The 20,934-nt window shown below is 39.5% G+C and overlaps 1 protein-coding gene across 1 annotated transcript in view; it reads left to right on the top strand.

Moving 5' to 3' along the window:
- The window catches only part of il1rapl2 (interleukin 1 receptor accessory protein-like 2), a 226,860-nt gene that overhangs the window by 104,849 nt on the left and 101,077 nt on the right, over positions 1–20,934 (top strand). The window contains exons 5-6 of the mRNA XM_055224668.1: positions 8,187–8,373; positions 9,313–9,466. Coding sequence (XP_055080643.1) covers positions 8,187–8,373; positions 9,313–9,466 — 341 coding nt within the window. The remainder of the gene's footprint in view (positions 1–8,186; positions 8,374–9,312; positions 9,467–20,934) is intronic.

Genomic DNA, 20,934 nt, shown 5'->3' on the forward strand with positions numbered 1-20,934 from the left:
ACAGGGAGAGGTGCACTGGTTTATACTAACAAACTGGTACCTATCTGATAGATAGGATTTAAACCATTTGAGGGCGGTCCCTCTGATTCCAATGTCACATTCTAACCTCTGCAGTAGAATGTTGTGATCAATGGTGTCAAACGCTGCACTGAGGTCCAGTAGGACCAGGACTGAAGCCAGCCCGTTATCAGCAGCTAGTAGTAAATCATTTGTTACTTTAAGCAGTGCAGTCTCTGTGCTGTGGTGAGCTCTGAATCCAGTCCTTTCAACTGACAACAATCACGTCTTTGGGGTTGAATAATGGCATCAATTTCTGAAGCTATTGTGACAATTTTTGTCTGTATTTTTTGTATTATTGTCTGGCGATCAGCAAGTGCAAGATTAGAATGCTAGTTTTTAGCATTACGTCCTGGCAAGACCCCGCTCTAGTCTTAGTCTGAAAGTTGTGAAAAGTGCTTATAAACTCATTGTGGTGAATAATTAGGATGTTCAGAATGCATAAGATAGGTGAGGAATAACTTTGGGCTACTGCAAACCATAGTTCTGTTTTCACCTTTTGAGACAGTTAAAATTGGGTCCTGTGCTTTTAAATCCGGAAGTAGGAGGAAAATGGTCGGAAAGTTTAAGCGCACCTTAATGGAAAAACACAACATCGTAAATCTGGAGAGGTGAGGAGGATATTTGGAGATTAGTGGAGTTGGTACAACCTAATCACATGCACGAGAAGGGGCAGCTAAAGAACTCACAGAGACAGATATAAGGTTTGGTCTAAGGAAAGTCGTATTAGAACTTTAGTGAGAAAAACATCCCTAAACAAAGAGCAAAGTAGTGAGTTTATTCAATTAGCGTTTGGCCCAAGGTAAATGACCCAACAACAATACATTTGTGTTTAAAGGAGAAATATTAAACACAGTCATTTTTGATCAAAGTAAGCATGCTATAATGTTTTTCCCTGGGTTTTATTTTAAAAGACACATATTCTGCAAAATCAACATTTCAGAGATTTTAACCATATTATACTTGTTTTCTTCTCATTTACTGTGGAAACCAGAAGTTTACATACACTCTATGTCTGACTTGAAATCAGACTTAACTTTCCCTGTTTTAGGTCAATTAGGATTGCCAAAATTATTTTGTGTTTGCTAAATGATAAAATAATGACAGAAGAGCATTTTTCACTACTTTCTTCAAAGTAAAAAAATTACATAACTTTCATTAGTATTTGGTGCCATTGCCTTTAAACTGTGTGACTTGGGTCAAACATTTTGGATATCCTTCCACAAACTTCTCACAATAGTTCGCAGGAATTTTTGCCCATTCTTCCTGACAGAACTGGTGTAACTGAGCCAAGTTTGTGGGCTCGTAAAAGCATTTTTAGGTTTTCTCATAAATTGTCGATAGAATTGAGATCAGGGCTTTGTGATGGTCACTCCAAAACATTGACTTTGTTATCCTTAAGCCACTTTGTAATCAGTTTGGTAGTATGCGCTGCGTCATTGTCCATTTGGAAGACCCATTTGTGCTCAAGCTTTAACTTTCTGGCTGATGTTTTGAGATGTTGCTTCAGTATTTCCACATAATGTTCATTCCTCATGATGCCTTCATTTTATGAAGTGCACCAGTCCCTTCTACAGCAAAACAACCCCACAACTTCATGCTTCCACCCCCATATTTCACAGTTGGGATGGTGTTCTCAGGCTCGCAATCTTCCTCCTTTTTCCTCGAAACATAACAATGCTTATTATGGCTGAACAGTTCAATTTTAGAAGAATGTTTGGAGACCAAGTCTCCAAAATCTGGCTTTTTTATGTTTCTTTTGGAGTAATGGCTTCTTCATGGCCTTTCAGCTCATGTCGGTACAGTACTTGTTGCAATGTGGATAATGACAGACTCATACCAGCTTCAGCCAGCATCTTCACAAGGTGTCTTGCCTTTGTTCTTGGGTTGATAGGCATATTTTGGACCGAAGCACATCAATCTCTGGGACACAGAAGCCTTGTCCTTCCTGAACGGTATGATGGCTGGACATTCCCATAGTGTTTACTACTTGTGTACAATAGTTTGTACAGATGAGCATGGCACCTTCAGCATGGCACCTCAGATATGTCTCAGGAGGCAGGGCCAGACGAGCCTGCTTCTTGCTCTATTAACGACATCAATGAGTTCCTGGATGTTACTTATGGTAACAAGGCAGTTAATGTGCAAGACTTCTTCCCCGATGTTGATGGCTTCTTTAATTTAGTCAGGAAATTAAAATGGCAGGTTGCCGTCGATCAGTAAAGTCAAAAGAAAAGGTGTAGGCTGGCAAAGCTTTTAGGAAGGATTAGTAAGGGTAAAAAGGATCAGGGACCAGTAAACAGAAATAATGGGTGGTGCACATTTGTGTTTCTTTCTCAGCTTGTGTCTAATTACTGTTTTCTATTTTCCTTTTTTTTCTTTTCCTATGGAGAGGCTCAGAATACCCTTCGGTTAACCTGTTACCGTTCCAACCTCCCGGGTCGTGACCTTTACTTTACAACTTTACAGCAATGTACATATTTCTGCATCAACCACACAAACAATCTACACAGCAAATGAAAACTACGGCACTCATCTTTCTGAATATGCAAACCATTTTTACCTGCAATTACCACAGTGCTAAAAGGAAAGCCGTTTTTACAGAAAATTCAAAAAATTTGGCTTTGGACTTCACTTACCTTTGAGGGCTCTGGTTCTGTTAAACATCAACATATTCCCACAGTTGGTATCATTTGTTCCGTACAGGTCCAGAAAATATAATCCAGTCAAGAAATTATGTCCACAAAATAAATTAGATCCTCCATGTTCAATCTGCTGCAGGAAAGTATTCCACATGTGAGAGGATGGCTCCTGTCTGGGCAGTCTGGGCCTCTATGGGCACGTGGGACAGGAGCATCTTGTTGGACTCTACCCACATGAGACAGACAAATTTTGGCAGCAGGGGTCACAAAGCTGGTGGGCTTGAGAACTGGACAAGGTTGGAAAAGTGCAGCCCAACTGAGCCAGGAGACTGCGGTGAGGTCTAAGCAGGTGCTGCAGAGGCTGCTGTGGGAGGTGCAGCACAGGCTGCCCATGCACTTCAGAGAGGCATTGGGGCTCCCGGAATTCAGGTAGTTGGGCGTGATGGCCCCAGGTTCTTCTTCACAAGGCTGCTGGAGGTCCCTGTTCTGCCTCCCTGTGGAGAAATGTTGTGCGAATCTCCAGTGAAGGGTGGTGCACGGGCCCACTTTGACCCAAGATCAGACAGCCACTGTGCCTTCTGCCAATAAGAAGAGACACTAGAACACCTGTGGTTGTCCTGCCCTCGGCTGTCTCCCCTCTTCAGTTTGCTGGGACACTGGCTACAGAGTCTGGGACAAACACTGACCTAGGAGCTCTTTGTGTTTGGACCAAAGTTTTCTGTGGCCAAACGCAAAACTGTTGTTTTAGTAAGCTTTGTCCTGGCTCACCCGGAGGAACCACATGGCCAACTCGGGCTGCACAAACCCAGAGCTCCTGTTACAGAGACTGATGGGGGCACGTGGAGTTCATGTACAGCACACCGATGGGGCAAGTGGAGGACTTTGAGGCAGTGTGGACAGTGAGGAGGGCTCGGTGTTCAGTGAGGGAGGGGCAGATAGTGATACACCTGTAGGGAGGGGCTGTAACATGTGATAGAGGTGTGATTGTGTTGTATTTCTTTGCACATTTTGTTTGACTGTGACAAGTGGCATAACATAAATGTACTTTTAAAAGTCAAAAGTCTGAAAATTTCACTCAAGGATGAACCAGACTTGTGCAAGTCCAGTTCTCTTCCTGATATCTTGACAGATTTATTTCGACTTTCCCATGATGTTACACAAAGAAGCAGTGTGTTTCAGGTGTGCCTTCAGATACATCCACAGGTGTGACTCTAATTAATTCAAATGTTGTCAATAAACCTCAGAAGTCAGAAGCTTCCAAAGACCTGACATCATCATGTGGGTTTTCCCAAAATCTTTAAAAGCACAGCAATCTTACTGTATGTAAACATCTGGCTTTGAAGAAAGAAATGAAAAAAAAAATGTCTAAAAAAAAATCCTTCTTTTAGTATTCTGGCATTTAGCTAATAGAAATCATTTTCGATATCATAATTGACCCAAAACAGGAAAAGGTTAGTCTGATTTCATGTCAGACGGTGAGAAAAAAGTGTGTCTTTTATATAGTTTATGTAAATTTCCGGTTTCACCTTTACCCTCTTAAATTGTATTTAGAGTGATTCATGCATGTTTGAGTAATATTTATTCTCCTGTACTCAAGACGCCATTGTCACAATCTATCCCCATTTTCCCTGCCACTGATACATGCCCACTGTTCTGTACTTCTCCAATAAAATGTTCTTAATTGGTGATACACATAGGATTTGGCAGTGTCCCGTAGACATTTTGGTACAGATGAAAACAAATCTGCTGCTCACTAGTATGATGTGGAGCTGTCCAGAGGAGGAGCTGACAGTATGCAGCACTTTGTTGTGATGGTGTTTACAGTGATGTCAGCTCCCACTAGGTACCACAGTTTTCTAGCCAGCTCCAGTTGGTGGAGCTTTTTTGTTTGTTTTTTAAGTTGTTTTAGATGAATATTGCAATTTAAAGTGTCCAAATTTTATCATAATGGTCCACGGGTGTCATAGATTATAACTATATAACAGCACAATATGTCTGCTTTGTCTTTCACATACATTTAATCAAGCAAATCCTGTATTGTCCTGTTTTTAATTTCCTGGAATTTCTATTAATATTGCAGTAAACATTTAACAGAATGTAAAATAATAATACAATTACCAGAAAAAAAAAAACATAACATCTCTTTAAATATCTTCCAATTTAAATTTCATATATTTCTGTAAATGAAGAAAATCTAAAATTCCAATTGAAATGTGAACATTTCAACATTATTATAAATGATTAATGAAATACTTATGTTACATGCCTTTATAAAGATCTGCTGCATGTGCCTATGGTGAGGGGCTTGAATTAAAAAACAGGTTCAAGTCTCGCCACTTTGGATGAGATTCTCCAACCAAAGCAAAGTGCCAAACTAAACAAGCTGTGTTTGTGAATGTTTGACAAGCCATGAGAAGAGAAGAGGGAGAGAAAAGAGGGAAAAAGAGGGAGGGGATGGAGAGAGGGAGACAAGAAAGAGTAAAAGAGAGAGAAAGAGAAGAGGCAGAGATGGATGGGAGAGAGAATTTGAGTAATCCTGCATTGCAGGCTTAAGTGCTTGAGTGAGTTTCAGTTTGCACCCATCACCTATCCCCACCCACACCTCTGTATTTGCACCCCTGATCTGTGTATTTAATAGAAATATGCCCTTTTTAAGTATGTTCTAATTCAAATTCTATGTTTGACTGGATCATAGCAATGCAAATTATGAATTAAAGATATATATATATATGTTATAAATCTCTATAGCATGCGTTTTTTGGTATGAGGCGAGGGCCGTGAATTCAAATGAAAACTACTCTCTCTCTCTCTCTCTTTGGACGCGATTTGCCAACCAAAGCAAAATGCCAAACTAAACAAGTGGTGTTTGTGAATGTTTGACAGGCCATGAGAAGAGAAGAGAGGATAGGAGGGAGAGGAGAAAGAGAGAGAGAGAGAGAGAGAGAGAATAGGGAGCGAACAGGGAGAGGAGGAGAGGAGAGGCAGAACGAGTAACAGAGAGAGGAGAGAGAGGTGGAGGGGAGAGAGATGGAGTTGTGAAACAGAGTGACAGCGAGAGAGAGATTGGGTAGAGGGATGGGAGAGAGGCAGAAAGAGTGACAGAGTGAGGAGAGGGAGAGAGATGGTCTCGCACCAGTGGAGGAGAAAACACTCTGGCTTTAGATGGACTGATGGAGATCAGGATCTGAGAGAGGAGCAGAGCCAGTATTCATAGATACAGGAGGATGGGAGGGCATCTGGCACACAGGGATACAGAAGGATGGGAGGGCATCTGACACATAGGGATAGAGGAAGATGGGAGGGCATCTGACATACAAGGCTTGAAAAGGATGGGAGGGCATCTGTATCTCAATGAAGTCACCTTGGTACAGTTTGATCAATAAAAACGGAATTACATTTCAATATGATTTTTACTGTAGATCCTCTTAGAAAGGCTGTGGTGTTATGAGTGTATTGAGCTGGCTGATTTTGACCCAAATTTTACGACCATAGCGCTGTACAGTGTGAGCAGGTCAGCAAACACGACCATCGCTCCATACAGTGTGAGGTCAGCGTATACAACCAACTTGGTATGAGATTCAATCGCAGTGTGAATCTGTGAACAATTTAGAACTCGTTCAAATTACAGCATAATATGTGTTTCTAAATACTTGATTTAGATGTCATTCATGTTGCTATATTTATTCTATTAGTTGTTTGCAATATTAAATACATATTTGCATGTCTAACATTGACAATTATCATTACAACAAAATGGAAAGTATGTCCAGATGGTGTCCTGATGACCTTTTAAAAGCATCAAAACAACTTCAAATGGCTGTGGTGTATTTTCATTTTTGATCACAAATCCTCAAAACACGGATGTCTGAGCTTATGCATAATCAGGATGTAGCTAACCTTCCCTGTTCACTGTGACATAACAAAGCACATGTCTAAAACAGTACTTACACTCTTTAAACCAGACGTGGCCAGTAGTTACATTTACTTGAGTAACATTTGAAAGAAATTGTACTTTTCAAAGTACTGAAGTAACAATATTCTTACATGGCTAAAAGTTTTGGTTACAAGTGACAACATTTTTGTGTTGACAATATTAAATAATTTTAACATGTGTGTTTCTTGCACCGCTCCTTTAGATATGATTTAGTTTCTAATTTGTGTGTCTATACTTTGAAAATATCAGATTTTGTTCATTACTTAAGGTTTTGTCCTTTAAATTACATTAACTTCAAATTATAACTCAGATATGACATCCAGATAATTACTCTTTAAGTTACTTGCACCACTACCTTATACTCATACTTAAGTAGTATTATTTTGAAGTAAAGTTACTCTTACTTGAGTACATGTTATGGCTACTCTACCCACCTCTGCTTTAAATGTAGATCTGTAGTTTAAAACATGTTATTTTTTCACAAGTGCAAAGCAGATGGAGATCAGAGCTGCTCAGCAAACCAAATAGATTGTTTTTAGCTGTGAGCAGAAACAGATGGTTAGAATCTGTATAGAACTGTAAAAGATAAATAAAGTATTACCTGTTGACAGCAAGGAGGAGCAAGTTTAGTCCAGAACTGAACATTTCCCGTGATGTACAAACTAGGCTAGCTGTCTGCAAAAAAAATTTCAGTATTTCATGCACTTGGCTCCTTCAATACTGCTTGAGAGTAACACTGTTGAACTGTTAGCATGGCAGCTGATGATGCTACAACTCTGCTCTGGTCCCTGAAAGTTGAAAAGCGCTTATGAACTTCAGAATACATTAACATATAGAGTACTTTTGGACCACTGCAAACCGTTTAAAATGTTGGTTTTTTCATGTTTTTTAAGACAGTGAAAATCAGGTACAATGACATAAATCAGGTCAAATATTTTGCACCAGCTTGATGTTAAAGTGCATCTGACAGGTTTACATGTTTTTATAATCCTGCCTTGGTTTTGTGGGATACTACTTGTGTTAAATATTTATTAAAGTTTTACATCAGTTAAGTGGCACTTTGAGGAAAAAAAGTTGAGAAGTACAAAAAATACAGGTAGTAGCACTGAGCTCTAAAACAGAAACCCTCTATTTACAATTTACAGGAATTTTAAAGAAGGCATTGGTATACTGCTTTTTACAGAATAAAGATATCATTTATTTTTTCTTAGTTTAATCATAACTATTATGTGTTTGTTTGGGTTTTTTTTGTTTGGTTTTTTTGTTTTGTTTGGTTTTTTTAGCCCTTGTTTATTGTATGGTTGCAAGATAATAGTTGTGAAATTACCTCTATGTCATATCTGCTGTCTGTGTCCAACCAGGATGTAAAATTATAAACTTCACCAAATTAAGAAAAAAATAAAAATAAAACTATAGAAAAATAAATATTCTTAAATTGTCTTGGTATCAACTATGTTTTAGTGAAATGAGTAGTCTAACCTGTCATATGCTTGCTAAAGTTTAGTCAGTTTGAACAGTTTCTAAGCTTACATAATTGTGTTGTGTTTGGATAGGAACTCGACGTACTGCATGAAGGTGTCAATGCACATGACGGTGGAAGAGAGCGATGAGGGAAAGTGCTTCAGTTCAAAGATCAGACACTTGGAGAAGGCCGAAGTCACTCACAGCAAGATGATCACCTGTCCAGACATAGAGGACTACCTGGCCCCCTACAAGCAGCCTAGCATGGCCTGGTACAAGGTAAAGTGTGCATACTCTACACCTATATACTACATATACATAAGGCCAAGATGGTCACAAGTCCAGACATAGAGCACTATCCTGCCCCTGATAAGCAGCCTAGTATGGTCTGGTACAAGGTAAAATGCGCACTTATATTACATATAAGTACTAACATCTTACACTAAAAATACTAACAATACTAACAACCCAACATGACACTCACAGCAAAATGATCACCTGTCCAGACAGAGGATATAGGGTATGCCTGGCCCCTTATGAGCAGCCCAACATCCAGATCCAAATCCATTTTATTTATATAGCACATTTTACAACAAAACAGTTTCCAAAATACTGCAAATTAAAAAAAAGAAAACAATCATGGAGAATGGTTGAATAAGAAGTGGAGTGTATAATATAACAGAAGTACACTGGGTGAGTGTGCTGTCAGCTGAATGAAGCACATCAAGGCCAGCAGTTATAGCAGCCAATTTGGAGCAGAGTTCTTAATTTGGAAATGTGAGTGTGAAACCAAAGAGCCAATCAAGAGCGAGAGTGTTGAAAGTAACGCCCCTTCCCACTCACACTGCTGGGTTGCCTAGTGTTGCTTAGCAACACTAGGCAACCAACCAAAGACCTGTTGCTAACGCTAGCAGGAGTGATTTCGGGGAAAGAAGGCACCTGATTGGTCTGTTATTAATGGTCATATGATTTAGGGACAAAATAGCAAAATGAAACCACTAGGATCACGTAGAGTATGTCAAAATGAAGATTTTAAGGTCAGAATGATGAGCATGACAGCAATAGAGAGATGGACCATCATTTTTCAATGAAAAGTGAATTGGAGTCAGAGAACTGGAGCCAATAGGATTGCTATTAATACAGTGAAAATGTGAAATAAATCCAATCCCGCACAAAACCATAGTGACTTTTCTTTTAATCCTGTGTTTTGGGCTTCAGGAGTGTGAGCGTGTGGAGTTCCGGAGCTCCATCGTAATGAACAACACCCACATCTGGATCCCCACGGTGGAGGAGGGCGACGGAGGCAACTACACCTGCGAACTACAGTACGGCTCTAGGTTGGTGAGGAGGACCACACAGCTCAAAGTCACAGGTAGGACCATGAAAGTACTGCAAAACGTACTACAAATACTACTCATACACACACTACACAAAGTATTATAAATACTACAAAAAGTAGTACAGATACTACACCTGTGAACTACAGTACACCTCCAGGCTGGTGAGGAGAACCACACAGCTCAAAGTCAACCAGAGCTCACCATAAGAATATAGACAAAATGTACATGTGAGAAAATTAACTCAGAAGACAAATCCAACAGTCATTTCCAACATATCTAAAAACCTACTTCAAGAGGAGCTCAACATGACAACCTCCAAAGGTATTCAAGTCAAGAGGGGGGTATTAAGTCAAGAGGGGGTATTATGCAAAATTTGCTTTTTGGAGCTTTCTGTCATGTTGTTCAGCATGTTGTCCTCTCATCAAAAATGCCTGAAGAGGCTTTAGATGTCATCCATGCATGTTTCAGTGTCCAAACCCTACTTACAGTTATCTGTAAGATTTGTGCAATGCTCAGTCCACAAGCCTACGTCACATACATATATAAAAGAATACACTGCTTTACAGATGAGCCATAGTTTCATTAGCAGAACAAATTCCGATTATAATGTGATCACCAGTGTTGGGAATAACAGAGTTACATTATAACGGCGTTACTAACTGCGTTACTTTTTCACTAACGGAGTAATCTAACTAATTACTTTTCCCAGCGTCCTAACGCTGTTACCGTTACTGACTATAAAATGTGGCGCGTTACTTTTAATTCAGTTCACTCTTCCCTTCATAAGAGTCTCTCAGCCGAGGAGCTGCAACACGGCTCGGGGTGAGATAAGTTTGAGATGAGGCGGGCGCAGATACTATCGCCCTCGATCGGTGCGCGGTGCATGCCGGTCAGTTTTGCGTCCAAGATGCCACCGACTTGCGCTGACATAACCTGTGCGCCGGTAACGGGAAGTTTTTGAGCAAGGCGAGCGCAGCAGCTCTCCATCGCCAACGGCCGCCTGCATGGACTACAAACGCTTAATGCATGATGGGAAATGATGTCCTGTCCACACGTGCATCGACAGCTGATTGGATGGATAGATAGATAAATAAAGGAATAGATACGTGTTAGAGGGATTGTGTGAATCTTTTAATAAATGTTAAAGAGTTGGATAAAGTTCAGTTTATGTTGAAATGAGAGTGATTAATATTTGAATACTGGGCAGAGAATTACAGTGTGTGGCCAGAAAACCTTAAAGGTTTTGTCTTATTTTACATGGTTTACTGTCATGATCCGCACCGTTCGCTCCACATTTTAGCTCCTGTCCTGCTCCTTCCCTCCCTCACCTGCCGGAGCTGAGCTGAGCTCCTGGCTCCTCCTGCGCGCACTTGCAGCTCATCAGCGCAATTACCTCCACCTGCTGTGGAGCATAAGAGGAGCTGGGGCCAGACACTCGGCGCGTGATCGTCGTCGTCCCTTCATTCCTGTCGTGCCTGCGTTGCTTCACCCTGGATTATCTGTGTTGCCGGATCCTATGTGTGCCTTCAGCCCTGCTTCGACCCTGCTTTGACCCTGCTCTGACCCTGCTTCTACCCTGCTTCTCAGCCCTGGTACTGTCTTGGTTTTTCCCTGCACTCCACGTTCCTGGATCCTGGCCCGCACCTGGCTTCCTGCTCACCATCAGATCAACCCTCAGTTTTGTATTTTGTCTCCATCTGTACAATAAACATTGTAAATCTGCCCCGAGTCTGCACTCTTTGGTCCGCTACACCCACCGTTACGACAGTTTACATTTGAATGCCTTAGTTTTGCAATACATTGCAATGATTTTTTTCACTATTATAATGAAGAAATTATTTGAAGTTCAGTTGTCTGAAATTGCATGACATGTTGATTTATTTGCACTTCAAATAACATTTTTTATATATTTTATTTTTTTATTTTTTGATACATTCTATAATTTACTTGTAAACAAATACAATATAGTGGCAATCTGTTAAAGTGAAATAAATGTTAAAGGTTCACATCTGTTGTGTTTTTATTGTTTTAACATAATAAGTAACGGCATAGTTACTTTGCCTAGTAACTAGTTACTTCTCCCAAAAAGTAACTGAGTTACTAACTCAGTTACTTTTTGGGAGAAGTAACTTGTAACTATAACTAATTACATTTTTTAAGTAAGATGCCCAACACTGGTGATCACACTCTGAAGAGGGAGTGACTTTTGACATAGCCTCCAAAATGAAAGTGAAACTTATAAAGCGTAATATGTTGTTTTTCTGTGAAAATAGTATTTTCAAAACAATAAAAGGTAATATGATGATCTAAATATGTTATGCTTTAGGAGTTTATATCTACAATGCCCCAAGTTAATTTCTATACCATAATTCGTACACAAAGTAATTCACAGTGCTTTACAGAATAGTAAACACATTAAAATCATAATACAACAAATCAAAACATAAATTAACAAAATGTACATTAAAAGAGAAGAGTACAGAATAAAAACCTTTCAGTCATATGCACAGTTAAACAGAACTGTTTTGAGCCTGGATTTAAACAGTAAATTGTCAAAGTAGAGGCCTGTCTCACATCTTCAGGAAGACCAGGTTCCAGGTTTTAGCTGTATAAAACTGAAACGCTAATTCCCCATGTTTAGTACTGACGCTGGGCACCAGCAGGAGGCTGGTCCCTGAGGTCCGAGAAGGTTCATATGGCACTAACATGTTGGCGATGTACTTTGGCCAAAGACCTTCTTTAGTCTTTTTTGTCTTACAGTAATTTTCATCACTTCAGCACGTTCTGTCAACACCTCATAACTTATATTGCAGTGATACTTTGCAGGGGATAGTTATACAATGGATTGGCGATTGCGACAAGAGAATGAACTGTGATCTGGAGCTCTGGAGCACCCCCCTGGTGTCTGCTCACACTCATACCCCTACTCATATCACTCTTCCTGTTGGTTAGAATCACAGACTGTATAAAGACAGTCCTTAGTGGACTAACGGAGTGTGATGTCACCCACAGCATTCGGCTCCAGTCAAATGAAGCTCATTGAGGTTATCAGTTACAGGGGTGTATTTGGAGCCAAGTTCCAACGCTGGTTTAGCAGGGAGTAGGTGCTTAGCAACGCTTCCAATCAAATGTGTTGCTAACCCTAGCAGTAGCGACCTCCGCAAAAAAGACATCTGATTTGTCTCTTATTAATGTTCATATCTTGAATTACGAACACTAAAGCGAAGTAATAATACCAGGATCATGTAGAGCGGGTCAATATGAACAGTTTAAGACCAAAACAATGAGCCTGACAATGCTCATGCTCAATGAAGACAGGAGTGACAATTTCCCAATGTAAATTGAGTTGGAGCAGAAAGCGCACCCATGCTCACTTCCTATTTGGATTGTGGCGGTTAGCAGGTTAGTTATGTCCACTTACATATACAGTCTACCATTAGAACCACCTGTCTACAAAAGAATCTAATTTAACATTCACTATTATTACTTTTTATTATTTTGTATTTTTTTATTATTACTTTCTGCATTATCCAAATGTTTATCATGCAATGGTGAAAGTCCTCACACACAGTAGTAGAGTTGTACTTCCCTAACCCAGTGGACTCCTGACAGTGGACTAATCTTGTCTTTAAGGGTTTCCGCTCCACATATGTGAGCCGTCAAAACATCCATTAGGTTTGACTGACATTCCATATATTCACCATTTATCATAATATCCCACTCTGCTCACTCGGGCTGCACAATATATCCCAAAAATGTATCGATCACATTATCGGCTGACACAGTTACTGATACCATAATAAAATAAATATATATCAGTTCCCAATCAGTTTTTTGAAAAGCGACAAAAAGGCAGATTCTATTCATGCTTTTCCTTATTAAGTCCTACATTAGACTTGGGATAGATAGATAGATAGATAGATAGATAGATAGATAGATAGATAGATAGATAGATAGATAGATAGATAGGTAGGTAGGTAGGTAGGTAGGTAGGTAGGTAGGTAGGTAGGTAGGTAGGTAGGTAGGTAGGTACGTACGTACGTACGTACGTACGTACGTACATACATACATACATACTTTATTAATCTCCAGCCAGGGAAATTATGCTGCCTTCATGTGCTGTGGAGAAGATGGTCCTTTCCACGTGTGAAGTGATGTGTTTTGTTTATGCTTTTGTGCTTGTAGCATAATGGAACACACATTTTCTTGACAAAAATACATACCTACAATGTAAACAAATAAATTCACTGCTTTATTCATTGCTGTCCACCATGGTGAGAGGTCAAAGCTTATTTTCATCCCAGCAACTAGGGCATCAAAATTATTTCCGAGTTCTCCAGTAGAAATTACAACAAGAGTGGCCATTCATGTGCAATTTCCCACTTGGCAAGTTGTATTTTCTATAATTCCCATTACAAATGAAGACAGCAGTAGTTTTGGTTTAGTTTTCACTTTGTTATACAGTTTGACTAGTGAAAGAAGGCATGTACATGATCTACATGATGATATTGAAACTACATTATACCACTGACACAAGAACTCTTAAACTGGATAATCTCAGTAAACCAGTTTCTAAATGAGCCATTATGTTAAAAATGTGACTAACAATGACTAAATAGTACACCACATTAGTAGCTAGTTCTAGCAGCCATAATGTTACATATATTTTAATTATTCATTCAACTGTAACTCACACTATCATAATCACCTTATTCTGGAAGTTGCTGTGAGCACCACCATTGTGGGGTATGGGGCTGCCCATCTTGGCAGCAAGAAATTTCTACAGGGACTACAGATCCATTTTAAAGCCTCTCAGAGACTTATTGCATTGTTTGCTTGTTGGTCACACAGTTTACACAAATCAACAACAAATCTACTTTATATCATATTTTTGAGGCAAATCTTTTTCCATATTCTCCATTGAAATGAATGGGATTTCCACTTAACCGGAAGAGCCACCACAGAGACAAGGAGGTTTGGAGCATTTAGTGGAAAAAGTGGGTGGGATGGAATAAGGTCAATAGGACTGTTCAGCGTGATATCACTTTCAGGACCAGGGCTCATCAAATGATTGAAAATAACATTTACAGTGTCCTCTTTTTGTGCAACAACACATCTCATGTTAAAAAGGCTTTACAGTTTAACGTTAACAACCTTATAACTGACAGAAAGTGAATGAGGGAGGTAGAGGAAAGATGCTAGGCTAGGTTAAGCTAGCATTAGCGGTGACGATCATGAAGAAGCGATCATGGGCGCACTTCATCTACAATTCACTTTACAATAGTAAACAGCCACCACTCTCTTGGAAACTGCTTCTGTCATTGTGGTCTTAAAATGTTTTTATTGACCTGCTCTACATGATCCTGCCATTTTTTCATTGCCCTATTTTGTTAAATCAAGATATGAACATTAATAACAGACAAATCAGGCACCTTCTTTCCCCAAGGTTGCCCCTGCTAGTGTTAGCAATAAATTTGATTGACACCTTTGCTAAGCACCCACTTCCTGCTAAACCACCTGTTCGGGCAGGAAGGGGCTTTTCTTTCAACAGCCTCTTTGGGTGATATGATACTCATGGTCAGAATTCCTAATTTCGAACTTGGCTCTGTCAGCTTTTCCCCGAGGCACACCGCAAATAAAAATCCAGTAGGCTCAAGTAGATCCATAAACCAGGTTCTTTATTTCGGCACAGACATCATTCAAACTGATTCGACACAATCTCCTGATTTTACATCTCCAGAGTGGGCTCTATATACTAGTAGCACACGTCACATTCTCTTAATAATTAGCTTGGAATATACAGACATGTACATGTTATCTGGGTTCACTGAAGACAAAGTCAGCATGCTGATCTGGTCTTTCTTAAGAGACACACGTCTTGCACGTCTTGGTACAAAAATGCACATAGCACTTCCACGTCCATGTATGTTCCAAGTACATTATGACATCATCGTGCCACACTGGCACCCACAAAAACATACAGGTCAAAGTATAATATATCATATATATTAATCTCACAGCTCCAAATTCCCCCCTATAACTGCCAGCGTTGATGAGCTTTGACTGAAGCCAAATGCTATTACACTCCATGAGTTCACTTCTTTTTACAGTCTATGGCTGGACACGGGAGTGACATCAGTCCCTTAGGCTTTATACTACCCTACTAATGCAAATAAATGGTAGATCTACATATAACAACTGAATCTGAAAAAAGTGTTAACAATAAATCAATATAGGAATTATAGTGACAGGCCTAAGTTCCACACACACAGACTATGTTTTATGCACATCTGAGGCTGCTGTTGGGCTTGTTCTTTTGTCTCTTTTGTTTCATTGTCATATTAAAGTTGTATTGTTTTTCACTTGACTGAGTTTAGATTTGGACAGGAGCATCTGGACCATCTGTGCTTCCTCTGTACGTCTGTAGAACATGCTCACAAACATATGCACATGTCTGCTTGGGTTTAGGGCTGGAGTTTAAATGAGACATGTTATGTAAACTCTAGTTTTAGGTGATTTTAATGCTGCTGTAATAGTTTCTCTTCTGATTTTACCTTCTTAAAGTTGAGTTTCACACGATTCAAGCACGTTTGAGTCATCTTTGTACTCCACTGATGACGCAATTGCTCCGAAAATTCTTGTTACCCCCTATCCTGTATACACCCCCACTGCTCTCTTTCCTTATTTTCTGATTTTATTTATTTATTTATTGCAATTTTGTTAGCTATATAAAGTATCTTGCCCAGATACACTGTTTTAAACATTGGAATCCCTTCTTTGTTATGTGCTTAATCTACATGTGGTTACACTGTGATGAAATGGAAAGACTTTTGGCTTACAGACAGGGCAGTTTTTTGTGATTTTTACAATTGTAAAAAATGTTATGCCTCAATGTGTTTGAGGCATAAAATGTGAAATTGTTATTTTTTTGGATATGAAATATCCAAAAGGTAAAAGCGCAAATGCTGAACTTGATCATTTCTATCAGTGACTATTAGGGTTGACAAAAGTATCGAAAAGTCAGATAGTAATTGATATTAATATTAGTACTGAAACTAGATATTCATTAGAGTAAGTAACAATACTAAGAAAGTCACTATCACAGGACCGAAATAAACCTTTCCTGAATAGCTCTAGAACGATCTTGAGCTGTATCAGAACAAGTATAAAACCACATAGACTATTACACGCCCATGGACCACTATGGAACCTACCTGGGCGACTGAGAAATTACACAGATATAAGGCCACATGATAATATAAAAGAATTGAATGTTGAAAATCACATTATATTGTCTAAATAAAGATGTTTTGTTTTTTTGTTTGTTTGCTTGTTTGTTTTTTTAATCATCATAGTATCGGATTTGGTATTGAGTATCAAGTCTGTTCCTTAGTATTGAATTTTAATTTATTTTAGTATAGTCACACTAGTGACTAGACCCAGGAACTCACTGTATTACAAGAAAAATCTGCATTTGAACAATATTTATTTTGTGTTCTTATGTATGCATTAAATATTATTGGCCTATAGAATGTAGTGATGTCATCTGTAATCCAGCAATGAATAGCAAAAGTGGTGCATGTTTTAATCAATGTTTTTGTGTTTTGTGTTTTGTTTTGTTGTTTTTTTTGTTTTTTTTGTTTTTTTTCTGGTGGGCTTTTCTTGTTGCGTCTTGTGGGACTTATCTCATGTCCTACCTCCCATGACTAACAAAACCTCCAGAAATAAGGACAAATTGTGGACTACATTCACAGTAGGCCCATTCCTGCTTCTACAAAACATATTTAGCTGTTAGTGTCTTGTGCTGTTAGCGTGTTGTGTAGTATTTACCTCATCCTTTGTCTTAATGACTTCATGCTATTCCCTCTATCCCCTGGGATCCTGCTGTGCTGCTGTTGGACCACATGTTTGTTTCATCAGAAAAAACAAGCCATTAGGAGGACAGTAGTTTGGTTCATTATCACACAATAGAAACAGCCCTCTGATGTAACTGCAGCATGATTGAACTGTTACTCCGATCCACTTTTTTGCCAATAAACTGTGTATATGGTGTTTAATAGCATTTACTACTGTTCCTAATCAAATTTGTAGGATTTTGGCCAAACACACCTAAACCTTATTAGTAAAAGCCAAAGTTAAATCTGTCAAATGGGCAAAACATATAGAAAGCTTATAGAAAGAAAATGTATTGCTGCTCATCCAAGCCGCTTCTTCAGTTCTGGTCAGATTGCTTGTGGACACTACCTTATATCTATCTGCAGGGGGGAGCTAACTACACTGAAACTGTATATAGCTATTGTTTACAGTTTCAGCCTAAATAGTCCTATATTCAGCCTTAATGTGCCTAATAGTTAACTCTATTGTTTTCTTTGTTTCTTTTGTTTTCTTTGGGTCTGAGGTTGGAGTTGTATTGTATTGTAATGTAATTGTCTTTCCTAACAAAAATTGCTACTTTAACTCCCCTCTCAAACCGTTTCTTTTCACTGGCTAAGATCTGTATCTCACTGTCTTCAAAGGAGTGGTTAGTGTCTTTGAGAGGGAGATGTATGGCGGACTGGGGTCTAGAGGAACTCTCATGCCGGTGTTGGTACATCCTCTTATGAAATGACTGTTTAGTTTCTCCAATGTAATTCTCACTGCACTCGTCACTACTCTGAATGGAGTAGACTACAGTACTTTGTTGATGGCTCGGGGTAAACCTAATCAGATTTTACTAATCCACACTGATATCTCTCTGTATTTCTTATGCAGATATCAGAATATCAGTCTGGAAACCACTCCCTCTGTCCGCTTCAATCCAGAATCAAAAACGGCCATCCAATCTGATGCGTTTATTTCAGTGACACATGAAAATGAAGGAGCTCATTGGTCACCCATCATTTACAAACAAAATTATATTTCTTGCCCCTTAGAGTTTAAGGTTTCGCTCAGTGATTCTGCAGAAATCAGTCATTTTTTTCAGTCCCCTGTGATATTTTTTTTCTTTCTTTTTTCATTCATATTTGTTTTGATACCAATGGACCATGCATGTCCCTGATTGGCTAATCCACCTGTCAATCACACTCATATGAATTCAAAGAGATTCACCGTGACCAGACTCACATATTCATAAGGTATTGGAGAAGTGTGTATTCTGGACAATACTATAACAACAACAACAACAACAACAATAACAACAACAATAACTTCTTCTACTACTACTACTGCTGCTGCTGCTGCTGCTGCTGCTGCTGCTGCTGCTGCTGCTGCTGCTGCTGCTGCTGCTGCTACTACTACTGCTACTACTACTGCTACTACTACTGCTACTACTACTACATAAATAATAATAAATACAAGACAGACATGTTGTGACCGCACACTTTGTGGAACATTCCAGGAAATGCATTAACATTTCCCCACCAGAATAGTTACAGAGGGCACCTTTAACAAAACCTTCTCGAAATGAACAACCAAATACACATATATATGTGGACTATAGTTAATAATTCTTCATATTTCTTACCAAGGAATATATTGGTAGAATAATCATTCTGAATAGCCCAGTGTTGGTTTCATTCCTGTATTATCCCTAGACTCCTCTTTATGCATGAATAGTCTGACCTTTGGCTGTGGCATGTGTCTATTTTGCATTTCTTTGCTGAAAAGCTAAAGCTAATCTAAGCTAAAGCAGTTTTTTGTGGTTATCTGAGGTCAGAGCTGAGACAGGATCAACGTCAAGTAACAAAGCATCTCAAACAGGGAATGCATAAAAAGTCTATGTATGTAAGTGTGATCCTCATATATCTCTGTGTCAGATGCCCTCCCGTGCTCCTGTATCCCTGGTTTTCAGATGCCCTCCTGTCCTCCTGTCCGCCTGCCCTACAGACAGGGATACAGGAGGACAGGAAGGCATCTGATACACAGAGATACAGATGCCCTCCCATACTCCTGTATCCCTGTGTGTCAGATGCCCTTTTGTCCTTCTGTATCCCTGTGTGTAGGATGCCGTCTCATCCTCATATAGCCCTATGTGTCAGGTGCCCTCCCATCCTCCTATGATGAATATACCAAAGAATGAAACAAAATACTCCCTCTGCCATGTCTGAGAGAGGGACACACCAAATTCTATTCAATTTAAATTCACTTCCATCTTTTCTGTTTTGTTTTTCTACATGTGTTCAACACAGATTGTGATGTATATCTATTTTCCCTCCTCTGTTATAGCTCTCTGTCTCTGGGCCTGCTTAAACAAACAATGCCCTGATGCTGAGCTGCCTTTATTACAGAACATCAACTGTCCCCAGGTTTATGAATATTATTGTGCCTGTAATCACAAACACAGCACTTTGTATGGAATTAGGGGTGTCAAAAGTGTCTAAAATCAGATACTACCGTAAATTTCGGACTACAGAGCGCACCTTGATATAAGCCGCACCAGCTAAATTTGAAGAGAAAATCAATTTTGTACATATATAAGCCGCACCTGAATAAAAGCCGCAGGTTTTCATATTGTAACATGAGATATTTACACAGAAAGACGGTGCACCGACACGCTTTTTTTAAACTGTGCCTGAAAATTGGAACCAACACGACAACAACACGGGATGAACACATCTGCAGGTTTAGAAAATAAAGCTGCACCAACACGGAAAATCTGCTTTTATTTCCTCTGAAAACTTTTGTCGTCTTTTTACATTGACCAAGTTGGATTCATTGATGTCGAGCTCACGTGCAGTGGCTCTATTTCAGGGGTCGGCAACTCGCGGCTCCGGAGCCGTATGCGCCTCTTTCAGCCTTATACTGCGGCTCTGCGTGGCTTGGGAACTAACACAGACACAGCTCACAGTCCTGCGTAAAGAGCCCTGATTTTCAGACGCTGTGCGCACAGGGGTCAGGAGCAACTTTGGCCCGTCCCTAATGACACACTAATAAGCTCGTCCGTAGATGAATCATGAAAATCCTGCTGGAAATCGCCACAGAAATCTATTTGATGTAGTAGCAAGTATATTATCTGCTCTTGTCTCCGCGATGACGTTACACGTATAACACATCAGACACGACGCACAAAAGTAGAGCCACAAGCGAGTGAAAATGAGCCAAAACAAAAGTCTTTGGAGATCTTTTTAACAAAGGGGAAAAGGACAACTGAGGAGCCAGAAGAGGAGACTACGACCTCCAAGAAAAAGAAAGATAAATTTAACAGACAATGCCTACTTAAAATCTGGGTTTGTCGCTACAGGTGACTCACGCACAGAGTCCGCTCTGCGTAACATACGGGAAAAGCAAATACGGCAATGAAACCTTCAAAACTGCTTAGGCACATGGAGAATAAGCACCTGGGATTAAACGATACGCTACGAGTTTTTTTGTTGTTGTTTTTTTAAAGAAACTGCGGAGTAGAGTAGACATAATCACATAATCAGCGCGATGCATGATGCAGCGGTTTGGTGAGTTGTATTTTTTTATGCACTTAAGTTGTTTTTGCCATATTTATCTGCCACGTGTAGAAGGCTTGTCCGTG

The sequence above is a fragment of the Periophthalmus magnuspinnatus genome, chromosome 10, assembly GCF_009829125.3.
Source record: "Periophthalmus magnuspinnatus isolate fPerMag1 chromosome 10, fPerMag1.2.pri, whole genome shotgun sequence".
Classification (NCBI taxonomy): domain Eukaryota; kingdom Metazoa; phylum Chordata; class Actinopteri; order Gobiiformes; family Gobiidae; genus Periophthalmus; species Periophthalmus magnuspinnatus.